The sequence below is a fragment of the Grus americana genome, chromosome 1 (assembly GCF_028858705.1).
Source record: "Grus americana isolate bGruAme1 chromosome 1, bGruAme1.mat, whole genome shotgun sequence".
NCBI lineage: Eukaryota > Metazoa > Chordata > Aves > Gruiformes > Gruidae > Grus > Grus americana.
Window position 1 is genome coordinate 145,797,377 of NC_072852.1, and position 26,094 is coordinate 145,823,470.

The 26,094-nt window shown below is 40.0% G+C and overlaps 1 protein-coding gene across 4 annotated transcripts in view; it reads right to left on the bottom strand.

The window, feature by feature from the left end:
- Window positions 1-26,094, bottom strand: part of GABRG3 (gamma-aminobutyric acid type A receptor subunit gamma3) — a 345,623-nt gene that overhangs the window by 154,498 nt on the left and 165,031 nt on the right. For all 4 annotated transcript variants that reach the window (XM_054812989.1, XM_054812986.1, XM_054812987.1 and 1 more), the window contains 2 exons: window positions 9,991-10,211; window positions 7,603-7,685 (listed from right to left, as the gene is read on the bottom strand). In XM_054812989.1, the coding sequence (XP_054668964.1) occupies window positions 7,603-7,685; window positions 9,991-10,211 (304 nt within the window). The remainder of the gene's footprint in view (window positions 1-7,602; window positions 7,686-9,990; window positions 10,212-26,094) is intronic.

Here is a 26,094-nt window from a genome sequence, read left to right on the forward strand (position 1 = left end):
AGGGAGGCAATGAACGACCCTCAACCTCAGGGAAGTTTCACTGCTTTTTATATGAAACAGAGATCACTTGTGTATTGGTGGCTATCAGATCTAATATCAGATTGTTTTAAGTCTATTACTCTTGTATCACAACATGTTGTATAAATTTGGAACCAGGATTGAACCATATAGCTGTAAATAGCAGAAAGGTATCTCTGATATACCTTGAGCAATGACGCAGAAGACTAATAGCAAGAGTAGTGCTACACTGATACTTAACAATATGCACTACTTCAACGTGAACCTACCATAAATTAGGTTTAGAAAGTGTAACTTTACAGTGAATGTACTTATACCATGGATTAATTTGATCAATGTCATAGATATATAGTACATCCTATTGGAATGTATTGGGCCTGTGTGGCAAGGTTTTGAAAGCGGGGAGGCTGCAGGGGTGGCTTCTGCGAGAAGCTGCTGGAAGCTTCCCCTGTGTCTGATAGAGCCAACGCCAGCCGGCTCCAAGACGGACCCACCGCTGGCCAAGGCCGAGCCCATCAGCGACGGTCATAGTGCCTCTGGGATAACACAGTTAAGAAGGGGAAAAAACCACCAAGAGCAATTTCAGCCAGAGAGACAAGTGAGAAGACGTAAGAGACACAGCTCTGCAGACACCAAGGTCAATGCAGAAGGAGGGGCAGGAGGTGCTCCAGGTGCTGGAGCAGAGATCCCCCTGCAGCCCCTTGAGAAGACCATGGTGAAGCAGGCTGTCCCTCTGCAGCCCATGGAGGATGATGGTGAAGCAGATATCCACCTGCAGCTCATGGAGGACCCACACCGGAGCAGACTGATGCCCAAAGGAGGCTGTGACCCCATGGGAAGCCCATGCTGGAGCAAGCTCCTGGCAGGACCTGTGGCCCCATGGAGAGAGGACCCCACGCCAGAGCAGGTTTGCTGGCAGGACTTGTGACCCCGTGGGGGACCCACGCTGGAGCAGTCTGCTCCTGAAGGTCTGCACCCCTGTGGAAGACACCCACATTGGAGAAGTTTGTGAAGGACTGCAGCCCGTGGGAAGGACTCATGTTGGAGAAGTTGGTGGAGGACTGTCTCCTGTGAGAGGGACTCCATGCTGGAGCAGGGGCAGGGTGTGAGGAGTCCTCCCCCTGAGAAGGAAGGAGTGGCAGAAACAACGTGTGATGAAGTGACCGTAACCCCCATTCCCTGTCCCCCTGTGCCGTTGGGAGTGGAGGGAGAAAAAACTGGGAGTAAAGTTAAGCCTGGGAAGAAGGGAGGGGTGGGGGGAGGTGCTTTAAGACTTGGGTTTATTTCTCATTATCGTAGTCTGATTTGATTTGCTATAAATTAAATTAATTTTCCTCAAGTCTAGTCTGTTTTGCCCATGACAGTAATTGGTGAGTGATCTCTCCCTGTCCTTATCTCGACCCACAAGCCTTTGGTCATATTTTCTCTCCCCTGTCCAGCTGAGGAGGGGAGTGAGAGAGCGGCTTTGGTGGGCACCTGGCCTCCAGCCAGGGTCAACCCACCACAGGGAGCAATTAGATAAATATTAGCAGAACTTCCAAGGCAAACTAGCTTGTGAAATTTTTATGGGTCTTGGCTTGGCTATAAAATAGCATCATAAAAACCTAAAAGACACTTGCTCACTGTCTCTTATATATTGAGAAATGTATTGAGTCACACAGAGAAAAGTAATAGTGAATTAGCCAGTAGTGAGTAGTCAAGGAATTAGATAAATATTTCATTCTCTAAGAAACAATACATTATTTATGTTAGATAAAAAAGAAACATCTGTGGTGAATTTTAGGAAAACCTAAGGAGAGTTAACAACTGAGCAATGCAGTAGCAGATTACACTGAGAATGGCTATTGGAGGGAAGAAATGAAATTACTCACATTAGATTATAACATATTTCAAATTCACTATATCCAGGTGCTGTTGTGTGTACCTCAGGAAAAAAAATGCTTAGAAACATTAAAGATTAACAAAAGCAAAGAAGATCCCTACAGCATCGTGCACTCCTCATAAATCTTTGGAACAGTGAAATTGTCTTTGAATACTGCCTTGCACACCAGCCAAGGTATTTGAAAAAAAGTATAACAAAACCAGTAAAGTCTAAAAGAGTGCAACATAAATAAGATATGGAAATGTCTGTGTATGAGAGGGATTCAAAGATGAACAGGAGGAGAGATTTTTCATGGATATGCTTCATGTATTGTATTCATTAATTGTCACATAGGACACAAGTCATATGCTAATATACAGGGTTTGGGAGGAAATTTTCAATGTTCGGATTTTCCATAAATACATATCTTTTTTCCTCTCTATAAGACCTCTTTAAATTGATTATTCTCTGACAGCCTTCTGAAGAGAAGGATGGATGCATCCTGGTAGGTTATTTTCCACCTTCCTAGAAGAGGAAAAAGCTACAATAGCTAAAATACGCTTGTCACAAAACCTGAATAAAGAATTCCATTGATGCCCCATGATCTGGTTCAGCCCATTACAGAGATCACAGATGGGAAATTCAGATGTGGATTAAAGCTCTTCCTGCACATTGCAATGCCTTCCCAGCATCTTTAATGAAACTTCTCTTGAGATATGAACATTAAGCTGTGTTCCTTCTGGCCTGTTCCTCATCAGGAGTAAAATTCTGCCCTCAGACTTTATTAATGATTCTGCTGATGATACATGAGATGAAATAAAGCAGAGCTCATTCCACAAAACTAGCATTTGCTTTTCTAGGCTAGGAAGAATAATAAAGAAATATATTAAAATTGACGATGACAGCTACTTCTGTTAGAAAATTAATGATATGGGACTCAAAGTACTGATTGCATATCCATAAGAGGTTTCATGTTCAAAGGGGTAGCATTTGATTGAACTGAGTTTATATTTAGAAAGATGGGATCTGTTTCCTTCAAGCACTATGTTAGATTTGGGTGAATTTTTTTTAGATACGTTTCACATTTCCTTACTTTTTTTCTGCAATACTTTGCATGCTTTTGTACACCACTTAAAAAAATACTTGAACTTTTAGAAGGCTAAAAGTACATGATTTACAACCTGACTGAGCAAACTGGACAATCAATAGCTGGAAATTTTGCTTTCCACTATTTTTAACTAAATTGGAAACACTTGAATTGTTCATGAACCTTTGTGTGTATATTTTAGTGTCTGCAGTAGGAACGGCATTCCTGGCATGCCCACCTTTTCCTGCCTTGCAGCAGTCCTCCAGTAATGGGCAACTTGGGACACTGTAGACCTTCTCACTTAGAAAAAGATCAGTAATTGGCTAAAAAAATGTCATCAGTCCTATCGCTTAAATCTAAGGTGCTTTTTAAAATGAACAACAATTTCTGCAGTTTGATTAGAACAGGTGCAAGAAAAAATAAAGCAATGAAAACTCATTAATCAATTCAGTCTTATTGTTTTTATTCTGGCATCTTGCACTGTAGCTCAATATTACTGCATCTGGTAGAGCCTGAGGCATGGCCTTACAGATGGTTTCAGACCTCAGGTATGTAACTAGCACAGATTCCCACCATAAACTTCCTTGTACATAATTAATAAGTTAGTTGACCAGATGCTCTAAACAAGGTGTAATGGGTTTGTCAGCTTCACTTTGGTATGGCTGTCATATGCTGTCACCTGAAGGAGTGCCATGAATTTAAGTTAATCTCGAGTACATGGATGGGGAGAGGAGGTGCAGGTTTGTGCTGGGTGGAAGAATGAACACCTTGAACAATTAACTGTTGCGCACGTGTGGGTGCAAACATGCTCATGTTATTCTGCAGCATGCCTAGTCCTCCCAAATTATCTAGAACATAAAATCTAGAACATTCAACAGTGCCTGACAAAAGAAAATTAAAACCACGTAGGCCAGCTGGAAACCAGCCACGTGGAGACTCTAATGGAAAAGAGTTCCTTCAAGTAGCTTAGCCACGCAGCCACTGGAGCCTGTAGGGAACTGTGAGCTGCTAAAGAAATAGACGGTGTTGGTCTTCAGAATCAACTCTTTAGGGGGGGTTTTTTTGCCTCGTATTTCATCCAAAATACTCTCACTCCCTCAGAATAATAAAAAAAAAATAGTAGGCATTAGTACAGAGTGATCTCGTTATGCTTAATAGCTACCAATGCATTTTTCTTCCAATGATTTGTCCAAACTCTTTTGAATCCTTATAAAGTTTTAGCACCCACAGTATCCAGTCATGGGAGCTTGACACTTAATTGTTCTTAACTTCTCATTTCCAGCCTGCATTTTGCTGCCCATGTCTTATTTGTTTATTCTTGTGCTGACATAATCCTTCAGACACAATATCTCTTCTTCCTTACTGATGTTTATGTGAATCCGAACTACCTCAATAAACTAAATTTTATGACAGAATCCTGAAATTAAGTTATTTCCACAATGCTCAATTGGTGCTGAATAGAGATAACCAAGACAGTTTAATAAGGTACTTGAGTACCAAAAGTAGCACAGCAGCCTCCCTTGGCTCAGGAGAATAAATTAACTCAAATGAAGATCCACACTAACAAAATATTTTCATGCAGTAGTACATAGTACTTTAAAGCCATATGAAGAACATGTGATCATATAGAGCAAAATCTATCACAGATTGCTACACCAGGACCAAGTCACAGCACTGATTCTTTCTTCCCATTCACAGGGAAACACGCATTATACCATGCATTGGCATCCATGCCAACGCTGAAGCATCTCTGTGTTAAAGAACCCTGCTTGCCACATGGGGTTGATCAGAGCAGCCCGGTACACGGGTTGGAAAAGAGCTGTCACGTTGCACAGCAGTACTGCGTTATGCCTTTGGGCTCAACTCGTCTCGTAAGCAGCGCGCTAAGCGCACATCCACGTAAGGACTGCAACAACAGGCACACACTTAACGCGTGCCCTAATACGTCAGATGATTGATCGCATCATGTCACCCAAAGCACATACAAAACTTGCACAGAGAGTAAAGAGCTTTCATATTATTTTGATACATCCTATTCCCTATAAAAGAGACTAGAGAGCTCCAGGAACCCTTCTTGAACAAGATATTCCACGGGAAGGGGCAGGTAGGTTTATAACCACTGTTGGCACACCGAAATGATCTTTTGTTTATCAGAGATCTGTTTTCTCTTTATTCATCCTGGCAACTGGACCAAGCAGAGCTCAGTATTCCCACTGAAGGAATATCGACTGTCACCAGAGCAACAACAGGGTTAGGGTTTGAATTAGTTGGCACTAGAGGAAAAAAAATACTCTAGAAATTATGTAAGATTAGTTTCACATTTCTGAAATCTCAAGGGAAATTTATATAAAAAGTAAGAAATTTCAAATATTACCCTTGTTCATGTGTGTGCAGAGATGCAGGGTATATTCTCCAAAACTTGCGCTTTTTTTGTGCTTGCCCACGTGGAAACTGTGAAGGTTTGTCTGTGTGCAGGGGGAAAACGAGAGGGGTGCAGGGGGAAGTGGAGTTGTGCTGTGAATTCTACAACTATTTTTATTTTATTCAAAGACATACATCTTGGAATCTGTAATCAGCTTGTCCCCTCAGAAACTTGTCATAACAGGCAGTAATAAATCATTCAGGCATTCACTCAGTCATTTACTTCATAAGTCCCACTGAGTGTCATGTATCTGGAGACTGCTATGAATGTACACAACACTGAAAATACAACCGAGTTATGAAACAAATCACAGAGGAGATGTCCTACTATTATGATAACAGTAGTGCTAAAAGTGCTCACAGACAACAACACAATTCAGTATGAACCTAAAGAAATAAAGTCTTGTTATCAACATGACCAGAAAGGTTGACAAAACTATAAAACATTATTTTAATATTGCTCCATGAGTTTTTCCATCCGGCAAGAAACTATAAAGAACACACATAGAAACTGTGACACATTCAGCTTCTGCTTGCTCCTATGTAATCTCCATCTCCATCCATAGATAGCAGTGCATGTATGATTGCAATACAGGTTTGTTTTCAAGGGCAGAAGGGCTCTGAGCTAATAGATCTTAAATTAGGAGGAATCTGCAAATCAAGATGTATTTGAAACTTTGCCATGGAGTGGAGCCTTCTGAAGTTCATACTGATATCCTCTCTCTTTAAATAAAAACCACAGAGCATAACTTGCATTCAGCAACCGTCTAGCTAATAGGGGATGCAAGGTTTGAAGCGACTTCCTTGTCTATTAAAGTTCACCTTCTTTGGATATTGCTAGCGCAGGACCTATCAACTTTATGTGGTAGGTTTAATTAGTATCTCTGGACTGGGATTTAATTTTTAAGATCACACACTCCTTTCCCAGCAGCACAACAAATCAGCAGCAGATTGCCACAAGGTAAGAGTAGCTTTATGCAGTAACTAAAGATAGCCGAGGTGTGTACAGTTCGGTGGCAAGTGTTCATTAGCAGGAAAGCTCATTCAGGAGGTATCTGCCTCCTGTTCAGCTGAGTATGCATATATTCCACACATTTGAATTAAAGATACTACTGTGTATTTTTGCCCAGGCTCACTTATATATATAGATCATAAAAATTGGCAATGCAGTGATAATCTTTTGGGGGAAAGGGAGATGTTTACACTGGTAGATATTTTTAAAACATTTTCCTGGGGAAAAAGAAGAATACACCCCGGATCAGCTGAAATTCAAATTGGTTTCTGATTGAGGATCACGGTTTGTATACTATTCATAAATGGAAATCAATACCCTACTATCACAACAGCATATCTATTATGAAGACATTAGTGTTACTCTTCTATCGCTTTTTAAGAGATGATGGAGAAAATACTATTTTTTGAATAGAAAGACAAAACAATACACTTCTCATTCACTTTTGGAGAACACAGACCCTAAGATTTGGCATTTATCAAAAGAAAAATCTTTAGTGGAGACCTTTTTAAAAATGCTTGTAAAACATTTGCATTCCGTGACTTTGGATTATAAATCTGTGCAGGTGTACCCATGAGCAGACAGCTCTTAAGCTTTTTCAGATTAATCAACAGGAACATAACTTTTCCTCACAGAAATATTTGACCTCGAGATTAACTCACCTGGATTTTGTCTTCACCAATGTATTTTTCTTCCTATTAAATAGGTTTTAAATATACCAACAACACTACATACCATCCAACATTGGAACTACTGTACAGCATTTACTTTTATTATGGAACAGAGAGGCATTACCATGCTACTTGCTATAAACTCAGATGTTCAGAGATTGCTGGGCTTATCCTCAGGCTGTGCACCTCCACAAGAAAACTGCAATTTCTATTCTTATTTGCATGTCACATGATTTTATAGATTAACATAGCACAGATTGGCATGAATATCTGCTCCTGATGAAAGTATGACTATAGTATCAACTAAAAAGGCTGGTTCTGGCAAAAAAACCCAGAGTAAATCTACAGAAAACTTCATGGCATAAGTCCATCAACTAGGAGTGCTAGTGAGGAAAACAAAAATCCCCTGAATATTTAAGCAAACCTAAACTTCCTGTACTTGTTGTGGAATGATTGAACGACCTGACAGAAATCAGAATTAAACTCTGCATGCTAGTCGTACACAACAATAAGGCATCAAAGCAGTACTTACAGCTAGAGAATATCAGAGGACACGAGTGTTCATCCATTGGGAAATTGTGCAGCTGCAGCTGGCACTCAGCATTGATGGTAAGCCTACAGAGAAACCAAGTGTCTGTTACTACACATCAGCACAATGAACAGTCAGAGGAGGAGGCTGGGTAACCTTAGGTATCATGCAAGAGTGCTTTGACATCTGTAAGTAAGGCCTGAAAGGAAAGGACAGATTTTTCGTTGGCTATTTTGGCCTGATCCAAACCAATAATAATTATCTAAACCCACAAATAATTTCAAACATATCATTAAGAGTTTCCTGATCCTAAGAAATCGGTGCATATGTTTTTCCCTAGACAACTCATCATGGAAGGACATGGTATAAAAACAACTATTCTTCACAAAAATAACAGGAAATATGGCTGATGTGATGGTATGTAATTCCACAAAATTAAAACCTCATAAAGAATCTTGTAAGGAACATTCTCTGAATTTACTTATAATGTGAAGTTAAAATCCTTTCAATCATTTTGGGCTATCAATCAAAAGTTCATAAATCTCTGTATGCCATTCTCAGCTGTATGGATGTAACAAACAGATGAGCAGAAATGTCTTCAGCACCACTTTAAAGTTTGTTTTACATGATATCCCTAACACAAAGGATACAAGGAATGGAGCTGATTTTAAAATTACTATTAAAAATGGATAATCTTCAGTCTGATAGCTTACAAAGTAAATCTGTTTACCCAGGTAGATTGCATTAAGCACTAGTTTCTTATCCATTCTCTTTCAGGAAACAGACACCATATTAATTGCATGCCTGAATTTAGGCAGCAAGTGTGGGGCATGAGGTTTTTTGGTTGGCTTTTTTTTTTAATTAAAAAGCTAACAAACTGGATTGTGAAAGGTTTGTGTCTCAAATTTAGTATGGCACAGAGGAAACCTCTGTCTGGAGAAGGTCACCCGTGAGGAACTTAACATTTTTGCACTGACATTAGAAGAGGATTTGCAGTGTTACAGCAGGAGTGCATTCACATCCAAAAGTGGGCAGGGAAGAGGATGGAAAGGCATGGAGCATTGAAGCTCATACACTTTCTCCTGAATACAGAACACTCATCAACACCTGACAGTAACACGGCATACAATAGTTACTGCTTCCACGCCATACGAATTCTGCGTGCTCACTTAAATCAGATAAATTGTTTATGAATTACATAGTGTTATCAGTGAACAATGATCATTCTAACAGCTTCTCCTATGTAAAAAGAAAGCTGATCTGAGTGGGCCAAAATTACTAAAAACATCTTTCACAAACTAAAAATGCTCATTCAAACAATCCACTGAGTCAAGTATTACCCCTTTTTTAGCTGTGTAATTTTGCAGTGGTTTCAAGTTTCTTTAGTGATAAGTATGTCAGTCTAACTACTATTAGGTAGATACTTAACTTGCCCTGAAATACTGAAACAGGACTTAATAGAAAGAAAAAACAAGAAAAAATCTGCAACACCCCAACTGAGAGGGTACTGCTGTCAACATCCTAATCACTGCAGTCTTTAGCTAAAGGCTACTGAAATAAGCAAGAGCTCTGTCACAGTGGAGCAAGCCTAAGAAGGGAAGGGTGCTAAAAATGTCAGTAGCATTTCCAGCTGTTTAATTCCTTTCTTATTTTTTGCCAAAGACTTGCTATTGGAGCCCAACTGCAATTACAAGCATGATCAGTATATGCTGAACGCAATCACTGAACAAAACGTAGTGTGAAAGAGATGTTTCTGAAAAAGTTTGCCATGTGGAATACAGCTTATGGCAAAACTCCCTTCCGAGCAATTCATCTCTCCCATAAGTAAACACATATTTTGATTTCCACAGGCTTTTTTAATGCAAATATATACAGTATTTCTAATACATACAGTTGATGGTATCTCAAAGATTAGAAAAACTCTAAAAGCTTTTCCTCCAGCAATTCACCCTTGTGATGAGATGTGACAGACTATCTTTCAGCGTGACTTATTTGAAGAATCAAGTATTGGCATTAGCATGAAATACTTTATCCAGCCCTGCATCTAACTCTGATCAGAAAGGTTTCTGACAGGTTTTATGGGACTACATGCTCCTGATTTTATTACAAGCACTAAAATGCCCAACTTCCACAATTTAGACAGACCTATTTCCAGTTCTCAAGGTTTCTTTTTTAGAAAGACAAGACGTTGTTTTTTAAACTCTGCAGTAGTTACGCCTAAATATTTCAGTATTTGTCAAGCACGGTCAGGTAAGCATCAGGAAGAAAACAGCAGAGAACAAAGGTACCACTGAAAATTAGATTCATACTACTACATTAGAATCATTACTACTACTACTATACAACAGAGTGGGGAGAAGCTTCCAGCCCTGCACTCCGCTGAGCGCTCACCTGAGGGTGTACAAGATCTTGCCGTCATTCCATATGCGGAGAAGCTGGTTGGGGGTGGTGATCCAGTGAGCTTCTGCCGTCTTCGAGTTACGAAATATCGTGTCCGGGATCCAGATCAAGCCAACCATGTTGCTGTTCAGAGTCAGTATCTTCATGGTGCTGTTGAAGCGAAGACGGCTATCTGTCCACGTCTGGGCAAAAAATATATCAATTTGATATTCCTGCAATGAAAGCATGATATGCAAATTGAAATCAGTTCCACACTTCCCACTACTGTTTGGTCTTTGATAAGGTGCAGAGCAGCAGGATATATTCAGGCCAATGGAGAATGTTTCCTTTTTTTACTGCCTGAGGAAATAATTTTTTTTCTTTTTGTTTTTTTTTGTTCTTTTTTTGTTCTCCTCTAGCTACTTCAGAAAGCAGGCCAAACATCTCACTTGTGTTGGTCCTGTGTGTTGTGGTTTAGCCCCACCCGGCAACTAAGTACCACACAGCTGCTCACTCGCTCCGCCCCCCACAGTGGGATGGGGAGGACAATCGTAAGAAGAAAGTAAAACTTGTGGGTTGGGATAAGGACAGTTTAATAGGACAGCAAAGGAAGAGGAAAGTAACAACAACACTACTTATAAGAGAATATACAAAGCAGGTGATGCACAATGCAATTTGCTCACTGCCTGGAACCTGATGCCCAGCCTATCCCCAGGCAGCGAACCCTCCTCCCTGTCCAGCTCCCCTCTTTACATGCTCAGCATGATGTCATATGGTATGGAATACCCCTTTGGCTAGTTTGGTCAGCTGTCCTGGCTGTGTCCCCTCCCAGCTTCTTGTGAAAATTAACTCTATCGCAGCAGAAAACCAGGACATTATACACCCCTTATTCTATACCATCTACATCATGCCCGGATCCAACACTTCCCAATTAATCACCTCCACTCTTCCTGTTCTTGAGATCTATATATATTTTTATATACACACACACAGAGATATCATTCCCTTAGTCTATGGGCCATCCCTCTGAAATGTCCATTGAGTTCATTTAATCTATGACTTTGGGCTCCATCTCTTATAAAAGTCTTTCAGGGCAGGAGAAAATGGTGTGTGGTGTTGTATTGTTGCATGCCACATCCAGAGCTCGTGGCTGGTGTACCTGCCACAGCCCATGCCCACAGTCTGTGGGCTGAAAATAAAGATTTCGAGGAAATTGCTGGGTGCTGGCTGCTGAAACCAGTTCTAGTTCCATCATCGCTGCACTTTGCTCGGTTTCATCAAAGTTCATCCTTCATTAATTTGGGTAATTCTTACTGTAATACTATTGATATGACATATAGCCATTGTAGTAGTGATGACATATAATGGCAGGGTTATTTAGCAATTAACATCATACAATTTAATTTATTGGCTATTCTCACCCAAAATCAAATCCTCTTGAGGTACACATCAGAATTCCCCATTCTTCCGCATCACCTGCCAAGTGCGCCCAGGGCCTTGAGCAAAAGCAATCCCACAGATGGGTTTGCCTTTGCCTGAAGCAGGGATAACCTAGACTGTCTTCCTCAATATATTCTTCATGCATGCTACAGTAACTTTATCTCCTTCTACAGTATGTGGAAGTTTTGACTGAGCAAGGCCAGCTCAGTTGGTAGATCCCTGAGAGTAATCAGGTGGCCTTTGCTAAATGTGTGTCCCAATGTTTGAAGGTCCCACCACCCATTGCTCTCAGTGTAGTCTTTAGCAATCCATTGTATCGTTCAATTTTCCCAGAGACTGGTGGATGACAGGGGATGTGATACACCCACTCAATGCCCAGGTGGCTCTTTGGCCCAGGTGTCTATGAGGTTGTTTCAGAAATGAGTCCTGTTGTCTGACTCAATTCTTTCTGTGGTGCCATGTCAGTACAGGACTTGCTTTCAAGGCCCAGGGTAGGGTTCCGGGCAGTGGCATGGGGCACGGGATATGTTTTCAGTCATCCAGTGGTTGCTTCCACCATTGTAAACACATAGCGCTTGCCTTGGCAGGTTTGTGGGAGTGTGATGTGGTTGATCTGCCAGGCCTCCCCATATTTATATTTCAGCCATCATCCCCCATACCAGAGAGGCTTCAACTGCTTGGCGGTGCATGTTTCACATTCATGGATAACCTGTGCGATAGTGTCTACGGTCAAGTCCACCCCTCGATCACAAGCCCATCTGTATGTCGCATCTCTTCCTTTATGGCCTGAGATGTCATGGGCCCACCGAGCTATAAATAATTCACCCTTACGCTGCCAGTCCAAATCCACCTGAGCCACTTCAATCTGCGCAGCTTGATCCACCTGCTGGTTGTTTTGATGTTCCTCAGTGGCCCGACTCTTTGGTATGTGGGCATCTACATGACGTACTTTTACAATCAGCTTCTCTAGCCGGGCAGCAATATCTTGCCACAATGGGGCAGCTCAGATGGGTTTGCCTCTGGGCTGCCAGTTGCTCCACTTCCACTGCTGTAACCACCCCCACAGGGCATTGGCCACCACCCATGAGTCAGTGCAGAGGTACAGTTGGCCACTTTTCTCTTTCAGCGATGTCTGAACCCAGATGGATGGCTTTCACCTCTGCAGACTGGCTTGATTTACCTTGTCCTTCAGCAGCTTCTGTGACTTGTCATATAGGACTCCATACATCAGCCTCCCACCTCCAATGTTTTCCCACAATGCGACAGGACCCATCAGTGAACAGGGCATATGGGTTCTCATTTTCTGGCAGTTTGTTACATGGTGGAGTCTCTTCAGCACACGTCACCTCCTCTTCTGGTGATATTCCAAAATCTTTGCCTTCTGGCCAGCCCATGATCACTTTCAGAATTCCTGGTTGATTGGGGCTTCCTACTCGAGCCCTCTGTGTGATCAGTGCAACCCACTTACTCCACGTAGCATCGGTTGCATGGTGTGTAGAGGGGACCCTCCCTTTGAACACCCAGCCCAGCACCAGCAGTCGGGGTGCCAGGAGGAGCTGTGCTTCAGCACCAACCACCTCCGAAGCAGCTCGAACCCCTTCATATGCTGCCAATATCTCTTTTTTGTTTGGAGTGTAGCGGACCTCAGATTCTCTGTATCCCTGACTCCAAAACCCCAGGGGTTGGCCTCGAGTCTCCTGGTGGTTTCTGCCAGACTCCAGGTAGGGCCGTTCTCCCCGGCTGCAGTGTAGAGTGCATTTTTTAACACCTGATCCTGCCTGGACTGGCCTGAGGGCTACTGCATGAACTATTTCCTCTTTAATTTTGTTAAATTATGTAATACTCCTTTGGCAAGTTTGGGTCAGCTGTCCTGGCTGTGTCCCCTCCCAGCTTCTTGTGAAAATTAACTCTATCCCAGCTGAAAACCAGGACACTGTGCCATAAGAATTTCTGCACTAGCACTATCTCTTCCATTATCTCTGAACAGTCACAGCTACAAGATACAATTTGCTGACACTTCTTTGTCATAGGGCAGACTGATAAAAGAGGTGTGAAAGATGAACAGGAGCAACACATGTAAGGTGGAGAATCGTGAATTCCCTTGATTATGGCAATGCCTTTTGAGGGCAGGTGTGTGTGTTAGTCAACAAATTAATTGTTCTGTTTGTTACCAATTGTTCAGCTACTCGTTTTCAGGTCACACTACAGTAGAATTGAAAAAGCATGTTTGTGTTTCTTTACAGACACCTTATGTACTCCAGATGCTGAGAGCTGAGCGGTCACTAGCTTACTGCCCTGTATAGGCTAATATCATAATTTACATTAATCACATCCTTTCTTCACTCCATGTTTACTGCTTTGTTTATGTAGGTAAGCAGTCATGGTAGGTATAACTGCAGAAATTAAAATACACATGGACAAACAGACAAAATGATGTAGGGTGAACATACAAAATGCTGATTTATGCATTTAATACCCCATGGAAGAAACGGTGCAAAGCGCAGTATTTGAATTGTGAATTCCAGTTACTGGAGGCTGGGAAAGGTCATGTTTGCATTTGCTTATGTTCCTCTCCCTTTCCAGACTGCTCTACCTGTGAACCCTGTGGAAACAGCCATCTGACTGTGTCATGAAAGACCCTTTCAGTATTGCGGGGCTGGCCACATCTGTGACACGGACGGCGTTTGTTGATGTGACACAAAGTGTACACTCTACAGCGCAGGCTAACACAGGGGCTGGGTAATCCAGAGGAAAACATCTCCTTAGGTCCCTTGGTAGGTTCACTGTTGGTATATCTGAACAAAGGAGAATTAACACTGTGTGTAAAATCTGGTATGTCTTTGCCTTTGACCCACTCTGAACTTGCTTTTATTGCATTTTTGTTTGTCTATTCCAAGTTTTTAAAGGGAAGGTGTAAAAAGAAATGGTATTATACAAACAGTATTGTATATTTTTTTATTTATAGATAGTTAGAGGAGCTTGTATTCTGAACTGAAGACAGTGTTTTTGCTAAAAGCCATCTGGTTCTCCTGTGCTACTACATTTTTGGCAGGTCATCCTTCCAAAGCTGATGTTATAACACCAGGAAACCTAATTCACAGACACTGTAATCCTAGTCCAAAACACACTCTGGGCCTCTTATCTCTAGATGGCAAATTATCAATAGGTGCCTAAGTGGTCCTAGCACGTATCTAAATACCAGGTAATAGATCACCTTAGGAATTAAAGCCTAGCCACCAAAGGCATTAAGGACCATTTTTCTTCATAGTCTGTCTCACTACTGTTTTTTATTGTATTATTAGCTTTATTTTCTCAAGGAAGCTGACATATTTGAATCTGAAGAGACTTTTATTTCATCTCGATAAGCACAAAGTTGCACATTTCCACACACTTAAAGGATGCAATGTAATGCACACAGCGTACACTTATTGCTGTCTAGCTCTAAACATTTAAAACCGACACCCTTAATTCACCAGGTTTAAGATGGCAGAGTATTGATCTTGTTTCTTTACACTCAACTCTATATCATTTTAGTCCTTGAAAGTCCAGTGACAAGAATTTGGCACATTCAGCTTCAATAGAGAAGAATATGCCAGACATGCCTATAGGTTTCTCCAAATGCTGAGTGAGTAGAGTTGGTTTTTTTAGCTCACATGTGAGAATCAGTATTTATAGACTCAAAGACCATTTGTATACAGCTGGCTAATGACAGTGCTATCTTCTTACAGGACAAATTTTTGCATGATATTCATATTTGAGGTTATTTTATATGAATGCTTTATTTTGACTAAATTTAGGAGCAGCCATAATTCCCTTCTAGTAGATCGTACATATTTAATGATATTTAGGATTTTAGGATTTAGGATATCTAGGATTTCTACCCCACCAAAGGAAAGAAAGCCCTTACGCTCCATAATACAGTGTCCTCAGAAGGTACTGCAGCTAGATCTGAGCAAAGTGGGCACCAGAAGCAGCATAGATGTATCGTCGTTTCCATCCAGGCAAACTGCTCTGCTTGAGAAACAGATTACGTTAGCAGGGCCATGCTAACACCACTATCCAACTCCCATTTTGCATCTCCTTTACTTATCACTGCAACTAGAACATGCCAGCAGTGATCATTAATCAAAATATCTCTGCAACGGGCCACTGTAACTCCATTCACCTTAATAAAAACGTTTCAACTCAAACTTAATGGTTCACAGATCTTCTCAGTTATTTAATTCTTTAAAAAATGCATTTCTATCTTTGTAAAGTTAGGTCATAAAAACAAAGCAACATTTTAAAAAGTCAATCAAAGTTTTTTGAAATTAGTTGCATTGGCTTTTTCAACACTTTACCCCTATTTTTTTATTTAAATTATTTACAACATTCAGTCAGAATGTACAAACTACGAAACAAAATTTTCCCAGTGAAATAAATGCACATTTCCATTTAATATCTGAATTGCAATTTCATCTTTTTTATTCTATCCATTAATCCTTTTTAGAAGTGAATGTTAGATTAGTACATCTTTTACATTAATCTTTTTAATTGCTTCAGTCTTCAACCAAGCAGATAATGGAGTATGATATTCATATATTCACTCTACTAGGAAGGCACAGAGGTCACTTTCGAAACTGGCACTCAGTTCTTCACTTCTAATGGAGGTAAGACTGTGCAAACTTCAAGAAAATTACCTTTATCTTCACTGACAACGGATACTCAATTCCCAGTGAAGCCAATACCTTCCATATACTGCTTTGCACAAAGCTGGTACAGTGATCTCCAACACACAGCATCCAACAAGAAACTGCCAGAAGAAAGGTTTCTATGCTGGTCTCATATACAGGTCAATATAATATAATAATATAAGAAAAGAATGCTTTTCATTTGCTACCTGCCATTTAGATGAATGCCTATGTTCAAAGACGTTTATGAAATGGAATGGTTGCACTTAGAGAGCTCAGGCAGGACATCAGGTTTCAGCAAAATGTTGCCTCAGATGAAGCAACATCCTACAACTCTAATGCTATTCTTCATGTTCAGTTCTACCACTACACCACAAATGTTGCTAATATCCTTCTGATTCTTTCTTTTCCTGTTTAATTTTTGGCAGCAACCATTGATTACTGTAATGAACACAGGAAGAAATAACAAAACAGCAAAATATTCAATAACGCTTCTCCCCAGTGGCAGAAAGGTGAAACTATGTTCTCCATAAAATGATGCCAAGGTCATGTACAGTAAAGTGTTCCGTCACGAAGTTTTCCTGTCTTGCAGGCACCTAATTTGCCATGCTGCCAGAACAGGCTCAAGATTTTATACCACATATTCACACTGTGCCTGGGTGCATTAACTGAAGTTACACTCCAGAGCAGCAACACTTCCGAAAAGACATTCTCCTTGAAAAGAAGTAAGGGACAACTATATGGGTAAAATAGGTCTACATGTTAACAAGGGAAATTCTAGGGAAATATTGTATTTCCTTTTCTATATCACACATTTCTGAAACAATATGAAATTTCTCTGATGCAAAGTTCAGTTATAAACTTGAAGAGATTGACAGAAGAATAATTTATTAGCAATTTTAATAGATTTCATCATGTTTGGCTTTAAAAGGAAATTCATAAAGCACGTTACATGTATAATCTAAATTCCTCACACTTAAAAACTTAATCAAAATGGAATCTCTTTGAGGATTGCAAAATCTGTCCAAATCTGATTACATAAGGATTTTTTTTAATAAAGTAAACAATTTTAAGAAATTGAAAGAGAAAGAATGTGAAACTAAAATATGAGAATGTTTCCCAGTTGAAGGCTCCTGACAAGTACTTAGCTGAATCTCTGACTGGATAACATCAGGCCTTTTAAGAAATTTTAAATTATCAATAGTTTTTACTGTTTCTGGAAAGACTAATACTTTTCAATAAAATCAAATCAGTTTACTTCTATTTTGTTTGATCATATGAAAATATAAAGCCTCGTTCCTGGCAGCTAATGATTACCTCTGAGTGAAATGTCTTGTCTTTTCTCTTTTCTTTTTTCTTTTCTTTTCTTTTCTTTTCTTTTCTTTTCTTTTCTTTTCTTTTCTTTTCTTTTCTTTTCTTTTCTTTTCTTTTCTTTTCTTTTCTTTTCTTTTCTTTTCTTTTCTTTTCTTTTCTTTTCTTTTCTTTTCTTTTCTTTTCTTTTCTTTTCTTTTCTTTTCTTTTTTTTCTTTTTTTTCTTTTCTTTTCTTTTCTTCTCTTTTCTTTTCTTCTCTTTTCTTTTCTCTTTTCTTTTCTCTTTTCTCTTTTCTTTTTCTTTCCTTTCCTTTCCTTTCCTTTCCTTTCCTTTCCTTTCCTTTCCTTTCCTTTCCTTTTCTTTCCTTTTCCTTTCTTTTCTTTTCTTTTCTTTTCTTTTCTTTTCTTTTCTTTTCTTTTCTTTTCTTTTCTTTTCTTTTCTTTTCTTTTCTTTTCTTTTCTTTTCTTTTCTTTTCTTTTCTTTTCTTTTCTTTTCTTTTCTTTCCCCCATGATGACTAGCTTATGACCAAAGCATTTGTCATCAATTCTTTTTTCGCAATTTACCGTTAAATGAATGTGTAATCTTATACATTTTTTCATGTAAAAAGCCAGTTTGTTCTACTTGCAAGACTTATTAAGGAATATTCAGTACAATCTGAAAATAATAAACATTCTGCTACTGAAAACCTCTCTATCACCTCCAACAAGGTTATCTTTGAAAATAGGATTGGTGCTTGACAATGCTTGCTGAACTTCCAAAGTAAATTCTAAAACCAAGAAAACAGATTATGGTCCTTTTACCTGTACAGTATGCAAGTAATTATCTCGTGGAGAACATTTCTTCCCATTCAAATTTTATAAGCTCTCCTTTAAATCTGAAACTTTTGCTGAGAAAAATGACTGAATGAATTGAGGAAAAGTGACTGATTTTTTTTTCTAAATCAAATGATTGTTTAATTAGATGGCATTTTTCTGTTTTGTGGTTATGTACAGAGCAACAAGCTAGATATGATTTTTCTTTTTTATTTTCTGTTGATTTGTGGACAGGAGGACATAACCCAGAATTAACAACAGTATTAGCTGCAAATAACTGTACATCGTCAGGGTCCAGCTACTTGATTTTAGCATCTTTTTTACATTTTCAAATATTCCTAATGCGGTTTTATTAGTGCCTTGAAAATAATCAAGGCAGCAGTGAATTATTTGCCCGTCAACTGTGTAGGAATGATTAATGATTGGAAACACCTTGAAAGTGCCATGGTTTGAGGCATCTGTAGCCACAGAGAAAAACATATGCTTTTCAACCAAGTCTTTCATTGTTTTCTCAGTCAAAAGAGGAGCTAACATGTTGTTGGCAATACATGAAGCTTTTCTCCTACCATGATGTATCATTTTAGCTGTGGGTTCATCCTGGAAAATACTATTTAATTGGCTGTCACAGTTGGGTGATTTATTTGAATGACTATGGATAATAGTACGGTATGCCTTTGTTGCTTCTGCTGCAGCCTTCTCATTTTCTGCATTTTCACAATTCTTCACAACAACAGTAACAACAACAACGTCAAAGAGTCTTGTCCTTGGAAAAAAATGCAAGAACTTCTTGCCTGATACTTTCCAGGTTCTCACTATTGCCTGCCAGACAATGCAGCGTCACCTGAAGGCTCCATTTTCCTACACTGTAGGCAGCCTTTGGACAACTATTGCTCTCTTTTCTGACCAACTCAGAATTATTTCTCTAACTCTTCTAAAATGTTGGGGGGTTTGGTTTTTTTTTTCATTGTAGACCCTATATCTTGATTGTTGATGGAGTGAGACTGTCTTTGATTAAATTTATTACTGGGATTTGTATGAGATTGATACTCAATCAACTAAAAATACCTAAATAATTAGAGCCCAGTTTAGATTATGATCATTCAGTGCCCTCCACACCCCTTGTATATCATGCCAAAACACCACAAACACTGTTCCAATAAGCTTGAAACTAGTTTAATAAACTAAGGGATAAAATCTCCTTCAGTTACCAAAAGGCTTGACTTCACCAAAGCGGGCAATCCTATTTCTAATTGTTAAACTGTTCTGGAAATAAGTATTAAACTTCCTTTTTATATTTCGGTCCAAACCATTCAGTATGAAATATGCTTAAAAAAAATAATAATGGTAGAATCCTTTATATCCAATTGTAACATGCAAATGTCACAGAAATGTTAAGCATTATGGTTTAAGATGGGGAAGGGCTGTTCAGGGAAATAGCAGAGAAATGGGAGCAAAACCTCTGAAGGGTGGGACTCTCCCTCTTTCTGCACTCAGCCATAGACCACAGGTGAACATGCCCAGAAATGTTCTTTCTTTATGCCCTTGCCATGCCCAGATTAAAAATACAAAGAGAAGGCTTTGAGATACTCCATTTAAATAGGAGATTTCCCAAACATTAAAGCGACACCCTTGATGTCTGTTTATTTAGTCTGCAATTTGATGCACTTGAATATTAAGAGAGGATAATCTTTTCAGAGTCTGAAGTTCATTTTCAATAAAAGAATATTTTTTCCAGCCCAGCTCACCGCTAAAAGGGAAGTTAAATCAACAACTGAATTGCCAAAGATTACCCTACAAAGGGCTGTCTGATTGATTCAGCCGCCCCTTTAGTTGCGTGACAAGTGAGTGAAAGAAGAAATACTCCCTGAAATAAAGGATGAGTGGTTCCCCCTTCCTGAACCAGAACATTCACACACCTGATATCAAAACACAAAGAGCAATTCTGGGGAGCACAGCCCACCTTTAGCTTCCCTGTTTCGTCATATCTTACACTGGATAAGTGGGCTAGAGGGAGGAGAGAATTGTCCTTTGTTTAGGTGGAACATCTTCTGATCAGGCTTTTGATCATTTGAAGAGGTACAGGCCGTGCTCATGGCTAGTTTTGATCTTGATGGAAATAAATACTCCCACAGTATTTGCTGCATGATGTGTGCTGTTTGTTCCGCAGTTTGCATGGTGTATGGATTATAAAGAGCCAGGAATTATGGCGATTCCAGGGAAGCCCTAGAAGGCTTAAAATGTTACCTTAGCATTACTCCTTGAGAGATACTGCTTGGTTTTGCACCATGTGTGCAACTTGCACTCTAGTTTCAAAAATTAGTAAAAATGTCTCAGATATCCTGTGGGAAGGAACTGAAAGTAGTGGAATGGTCTACCATTTTCCAGCAAAGCCCTTTTGAATCCTACACACTCTCATTTTGTGGAAATAATGCAGAAAGAAATAAATGAAGTCTGCGGGAGAAAACCTGGTAAAATAAACGGCATATTTCATATGCAGTGTATATTCAAAACCCTTGTGGTATCATCAAGACCAACGCAAGCCTTCTGTGAGGACAATAATTCTCACATGCATGTCCTGAAAGTTTGCCTGGCTTTCAGCACGACTTGGGATGAGCGGAGGAGCACCATTAGGGCTGCCTGTAACTTTCCCTGAAGTATTTCTGCCAGCCTGGAGCTTCATGTTTTCAGAGGCTGCTCAGGAGACAACTGGGAGGGATTTACTTCGCACTGTATACCACAGTAGGCTTTGGGGCCAAACGGGTGGCATATTGTGGCTCACCTTCCCATTCTCCACCAGCCTCTTTTGTTTCCACTCTCCATGCTCCTGCTCCTCCTCCAGCTCCTACCTTTACTCCTAATGGTCCCTGAAAGGTGGAAGAGCTCAGAAAACACTTCCTCACTTTTGAGCTTTTTTTTTTTATTGATCTGAGTTTATCTTTTCCAGCAGCATTGAGTCTCTACCTTCAAAAGACCTCAAAAATTAATATACAAACCAAAACACAGAATTATTATGTTTGTTTATGTTGTGGTAGTAAAATATATATATTTGAAAACTTTCCAAACTGTTTTATGTCTAGAAATACTTTGAATAGCTTGCTCTTTGGTGAAAATTTGCTTTGGTATTTTCATAAAGTTACAAGCATGGAGAAAACACAATTAAAGAAGCAAAGTCAACATTGAGATTGTCACCACAGATACAACGGCTATTCAGGTTAACTAACACTGGTAAAATATTTCAGCAAGCATTCCCAATTGTCTCCATAGCTGAACACTTGAGTCAAAAAAAAAAAAAAGCTTTTCTCATCACTGCCTCAGCAGGAGTCTCGGAGTAGGAGGATGGAAGCTTGCCTTCTTCACTATAGCTTTGCCCTCTGGCTGCTTTAGGAGATTATTTCACTGATTTCTTGCTATTATAAAGAATGAAAGACAGCTAACCTCACACTAAGAACAAAACATGCAATTATCATGTAGCATTTAATTTCCCTGAGAAAACATTTATCTGTCTCACTGTGCCTATTTTGGCTCCTTGGAGGCTAGCTCCAGTCCCCCTGTATTTCAAATAACTTCTTACACTCAGCTAAAGGAAGGGCTGGAGTTGTTTGTCTCGGCCCATCCCCAGAGACCCCTTCATGCCTCCTCCTCGCTCTGCACTGATGGATTCTGTCTTCTAGTTCGATCAACATTCCACAATCAGAAACACAGCACGAAATTAGAAAGAATGCAGCTCCCTTTAGAAAACCAGCCGTAGATCTATTCTCTTCCCATCCCTTTTGGTGGAAGACTCTCCATTCTTGCTGAATATCGCTGCCTCCCATTTCTTTTGGGACGCCTCTGTTGGCTTCTGTTTCATTTAGAGCATTCCCAAAGACATCCCAATGCTATGATCACACCACAGCTGCACTTCCACAGCCTGGGCCTGATGAGAACCTCTGTCTTTGATGGGCCATAAATATATGCTCTTAAACTGGGCCACCATGCAAGGAAGTCACAGGGGAAGTAGAGGTGGGTGATACATTGCAGTGTGCAGACTTTTGGTCACTGTTATCTGGTGGGCAATGTAACTCGAAATGCTGATCAGAATATTCACTCCTAAGGAGATTGCTTCTGGAAGAAACAATGTTGTTGGGATTGACAGAGAAAGTATAGTGCCTACTCTGACCTGTAATTTAAAGCTTTACTAAGACAGCAGACAGGTTGGGTGTTATTTGAGAGACACAGAGAGAGAGAGAGAGAGAGAGAGAGATATTCCAGATGAATAATTCAATGTGGTAAGAAACCAAGGTTGTTAACTTGTGAATTTAGTAAGACAAATGCACAAGGACAGCCTTAACTCCTGTGGAAATAGTAAAGAAATAAAAATGAATAATCGTGGAACAGAAGAAACAAAGAAAGAGAAAATTAAAAGTCTGTGAACATATGTTAATTGCTGTACTTAATATAATAAAGTACATCATTAAGGTCTCCTAAGAATACTTGATATCTGAAAAAAATACAAGCAAATTATAAAGATACTCAATAGTATTCATATATTACAACAAAAGATGTATCAACTTCATAAGCTTAGTTCTTGAGGCGTTAGCTTATTCAAAACAGAAGCTAAACTTCCCTGTTCATGAAAATATATGCACTCTTGGATACTGTACACAATAAGATTTTATGTGCATAATTTCTGTATTAAAGAGTTTGTTTTAATGATGGAGAGAGGGCCTTTTGGCCAAAGAAGTAGAAGAACATTTCGAAACATCTTTTATGCCATTGGCAGGCTAGAAAGGCAGAGGTTACCATGATGGTTTTATGTGTACGTCACTCTTAGCACAAGAACAACTGCAAAGGAATGGGAGAGAGGGTACTGGTGAAAACACAGACACCCATCTCAAGCTGAAGGATCAGGTACAGTGAGGGTCTCACACAGAATCATGAGTGAGAGGGAAAATGGTAAGGACCACTTTGTAAGGAGGCAGGTGGCAAAACCACATGGGTACAAGTCCTGTTCCAACTGTTCCCCTCCAGTGTCTCTTTTAGGGTACCTCCTGAGGCTATGTTATATCTTAAGAACCCACATACCACTCTACTACAGTATTCAAGCATCCCAGAAAGTTGCTCCCTTATCCTTACAACGCTTGTTAGGGAAAAAAAAAAAGTTTTAACCTTCTTTTTCTTTCTCAGAAGCTGAGATATTGAGGGCATCAGTGTCTTCTCCAGAGTTGTGCAGGAAAGCTACAGTTCACCAGGGATTCAAACCCCACCCTTTCAAACCCTCTCCCATTTGAAACCATCCTGCCACCCATTGGCAAACATTTTCAATGGGCAAAATAAATAAATAAATACATACAACTGTGCATTTGTTGTGCTTTTCCTCCAAAGAAGCACTAACTCAGTGATTGCATCCCCACAGCTAAATAAAGGGAGACTAGAAACATAGCCCAAGCACCGCACACCCAGTCGTCCACTTTGCTTCATTGGCAGCTGACTTCCTTACCCTGTTCCTTCCAAGGTATATCTGCCACGGAGGCAGCTAAAACTAAGAAATGTAGACATACACCAGCTGGTGCCTCTCAGTCTCAGGTACAAGTACTGGTCTTTGATTTAGCAGAATAGACATACCTAAGTCACAAAGTCTAAATTCATTACAACACAAAGGGGATCCAAAAGGAAAGTTTAAAGTGCTGGATGACAGAAATCAAGTAAATAAATGAAGCAACAGTGAGTGAGGGACTTATATCCTGTATCCATAGGATATATCCTGTATCCACAGGACATGAATAGGTGTTAATGTCATGAAACAAAACAATGCACGAAAAAAGCCAACCATGCACAAAGTACTAGACAAAGCTCATTTGTAAAAGCCCGCATTTGCATTTGAGAGCAATGCAAATGTTTAACTGCTCTAAAAATGAGAGCAAGGCTATTTTGCCACATAGGCATGGAGAAGCACTCTGCAATAAGACTCTCAGCTGTGCTCAAGTCCTTCTCGCTCTTGGCCTCTGCAGGAGCTGGGGCAGCCCTGCACCCCTCTCACTGCTGGCTCAGGCAAAACCAGACCCCTCTCTGCTTCTGCATTACTGGAAGCACGCCTGGAGGGGAGGCTGAGACTCAAAATATATTTTCAAAATATATATTCAAAATATATAGCCCCTAAGACTGTGCTGGGACACTCTGGTTCACAGCTCACCTTTTCAGAGGAAATACAACAGGTATGTCTTCAGGCCTCATCTGGGCTTCATAACACAAGTGCAGAGACATTTCAAAAAGCTAAGTATCTGGAGGCCTGTCCTCACCTCAGTTTCTTCACCTCTTGGGCTTTTTTTTTTCTTTTTTTTTTTGTGGGTGCCTCCAAGGTAATTCCTAGGCTCTGCTCATCCAGGTCATACTTCCTACCAAGCCTTCTTGTGTTAGGTGGTTTGATACTCAAAATAGCTCTGTCTCACTGTAAGACCCTGCTTCTCAAGTCAAACTTGATGAAATTCCAGCTCCTCCTAGATTTCAGTCCATTCTTTTTTGATATGAGACTCATATTAAATCACTTGTTGATGCTGGTAATTCTTCGTTGTCCCTAGTCTGGGGGAAAAGTGACACTAGATGAAATAGCAGATGGCTGATTGCCATTCACTGGGCCATTCAATGACAGCAATTTCAGGAGTCTGGGCTGTTCCTATCAGTTTTATATGAGCACTTTCCTCTTTCTTACACTCACAAACTCCATCATTCACCGGTTGAGGAAATTCAAAAGGAGCCTACCAGAAATTTTCAATACCTGATATCATTAGAAAAAAATAATGAAAGAACCTAAACAAAAAATTGTAAGATCTACCTTGCAAAGCTCATTAGGGAAAATGTAGTAACATAATGATGTGTAAGAGAAATTCACTCCCTAACACAGTTTAAACTCACTCCCAAACTCAGCATCTGTTCTAGCACTGCAGGATTAATAATTGATACTAGAGTATAATTTTTACACTATATTAGAAAGAATAAAAAGTAATTCTGCTACTACTTGTGAACTGCTTACACTGTCATCAATCAAAAGAGATTAAAATGGATGTGGCTTGTGTGGGAAAAATACTTCATCTCCAGTGCAGTTTCACTTTCTAAGTAGAAATGAAATAGGTAATATATGTGGGTGATGACACAGGCACTTCTGGTACCTTGTGCCTAAATCCCCCAACACCGGGTAGGTAATTAGAAGTAAGGACAGCTGCATCACCAACCCAAGTGAGGGACGTGCTCCATCTGTTGCCATGGTAACACTCCCACCTCTGCTCCCCCACCGCTGGTCCCCTCCCCGTTGCTGCGGTAACCACTCGACAGCAGCCCCCCTTCTCCCACCCCTGCATCCCCCCACCCCACTTGGACACCCACCCATCCTTTGGCCACGGGCTCAGGGCACGCTATTCCATCAGCACTGCGCAGCTGGAAATTTCCCCCAGGGAGACGTAGGGAAAGCACCGGTTTCTCTCTGACAGAAGAGGCTGTGGAGGTGCTGTTTGTTTTGTTTGGATGCATTTATACGGGGATGTGCTATAGGGGAAAGTCATGGGGTCAATATAATGCTTGTACATCACTTTCTGTGGTACATGGACTCAGGCTGATCCTTTGCCCAGCAGTGAATGTCACCAGTAAATAATTCTAGGGTAGTCTTTTTGCCGGTACTTTTTTCCTCATATTATTTAATGACAGAAGAGAAACAATAATATTGACCCAGCCAAATTTCTCTAACTCAATGTATTTTGGCTTATTCAGTCTGCATTTCTTTCATTTCTGAATACTGTTCTTAAACTGGTAGAGGTTTTATTTTTATTTCTATTTTGGTTTCCTTTTTCCCAATGTCAGCAAAAGGAAGATGAAAATAAATGCTTCGCTCAGGATCTTAGTGTATTTCTT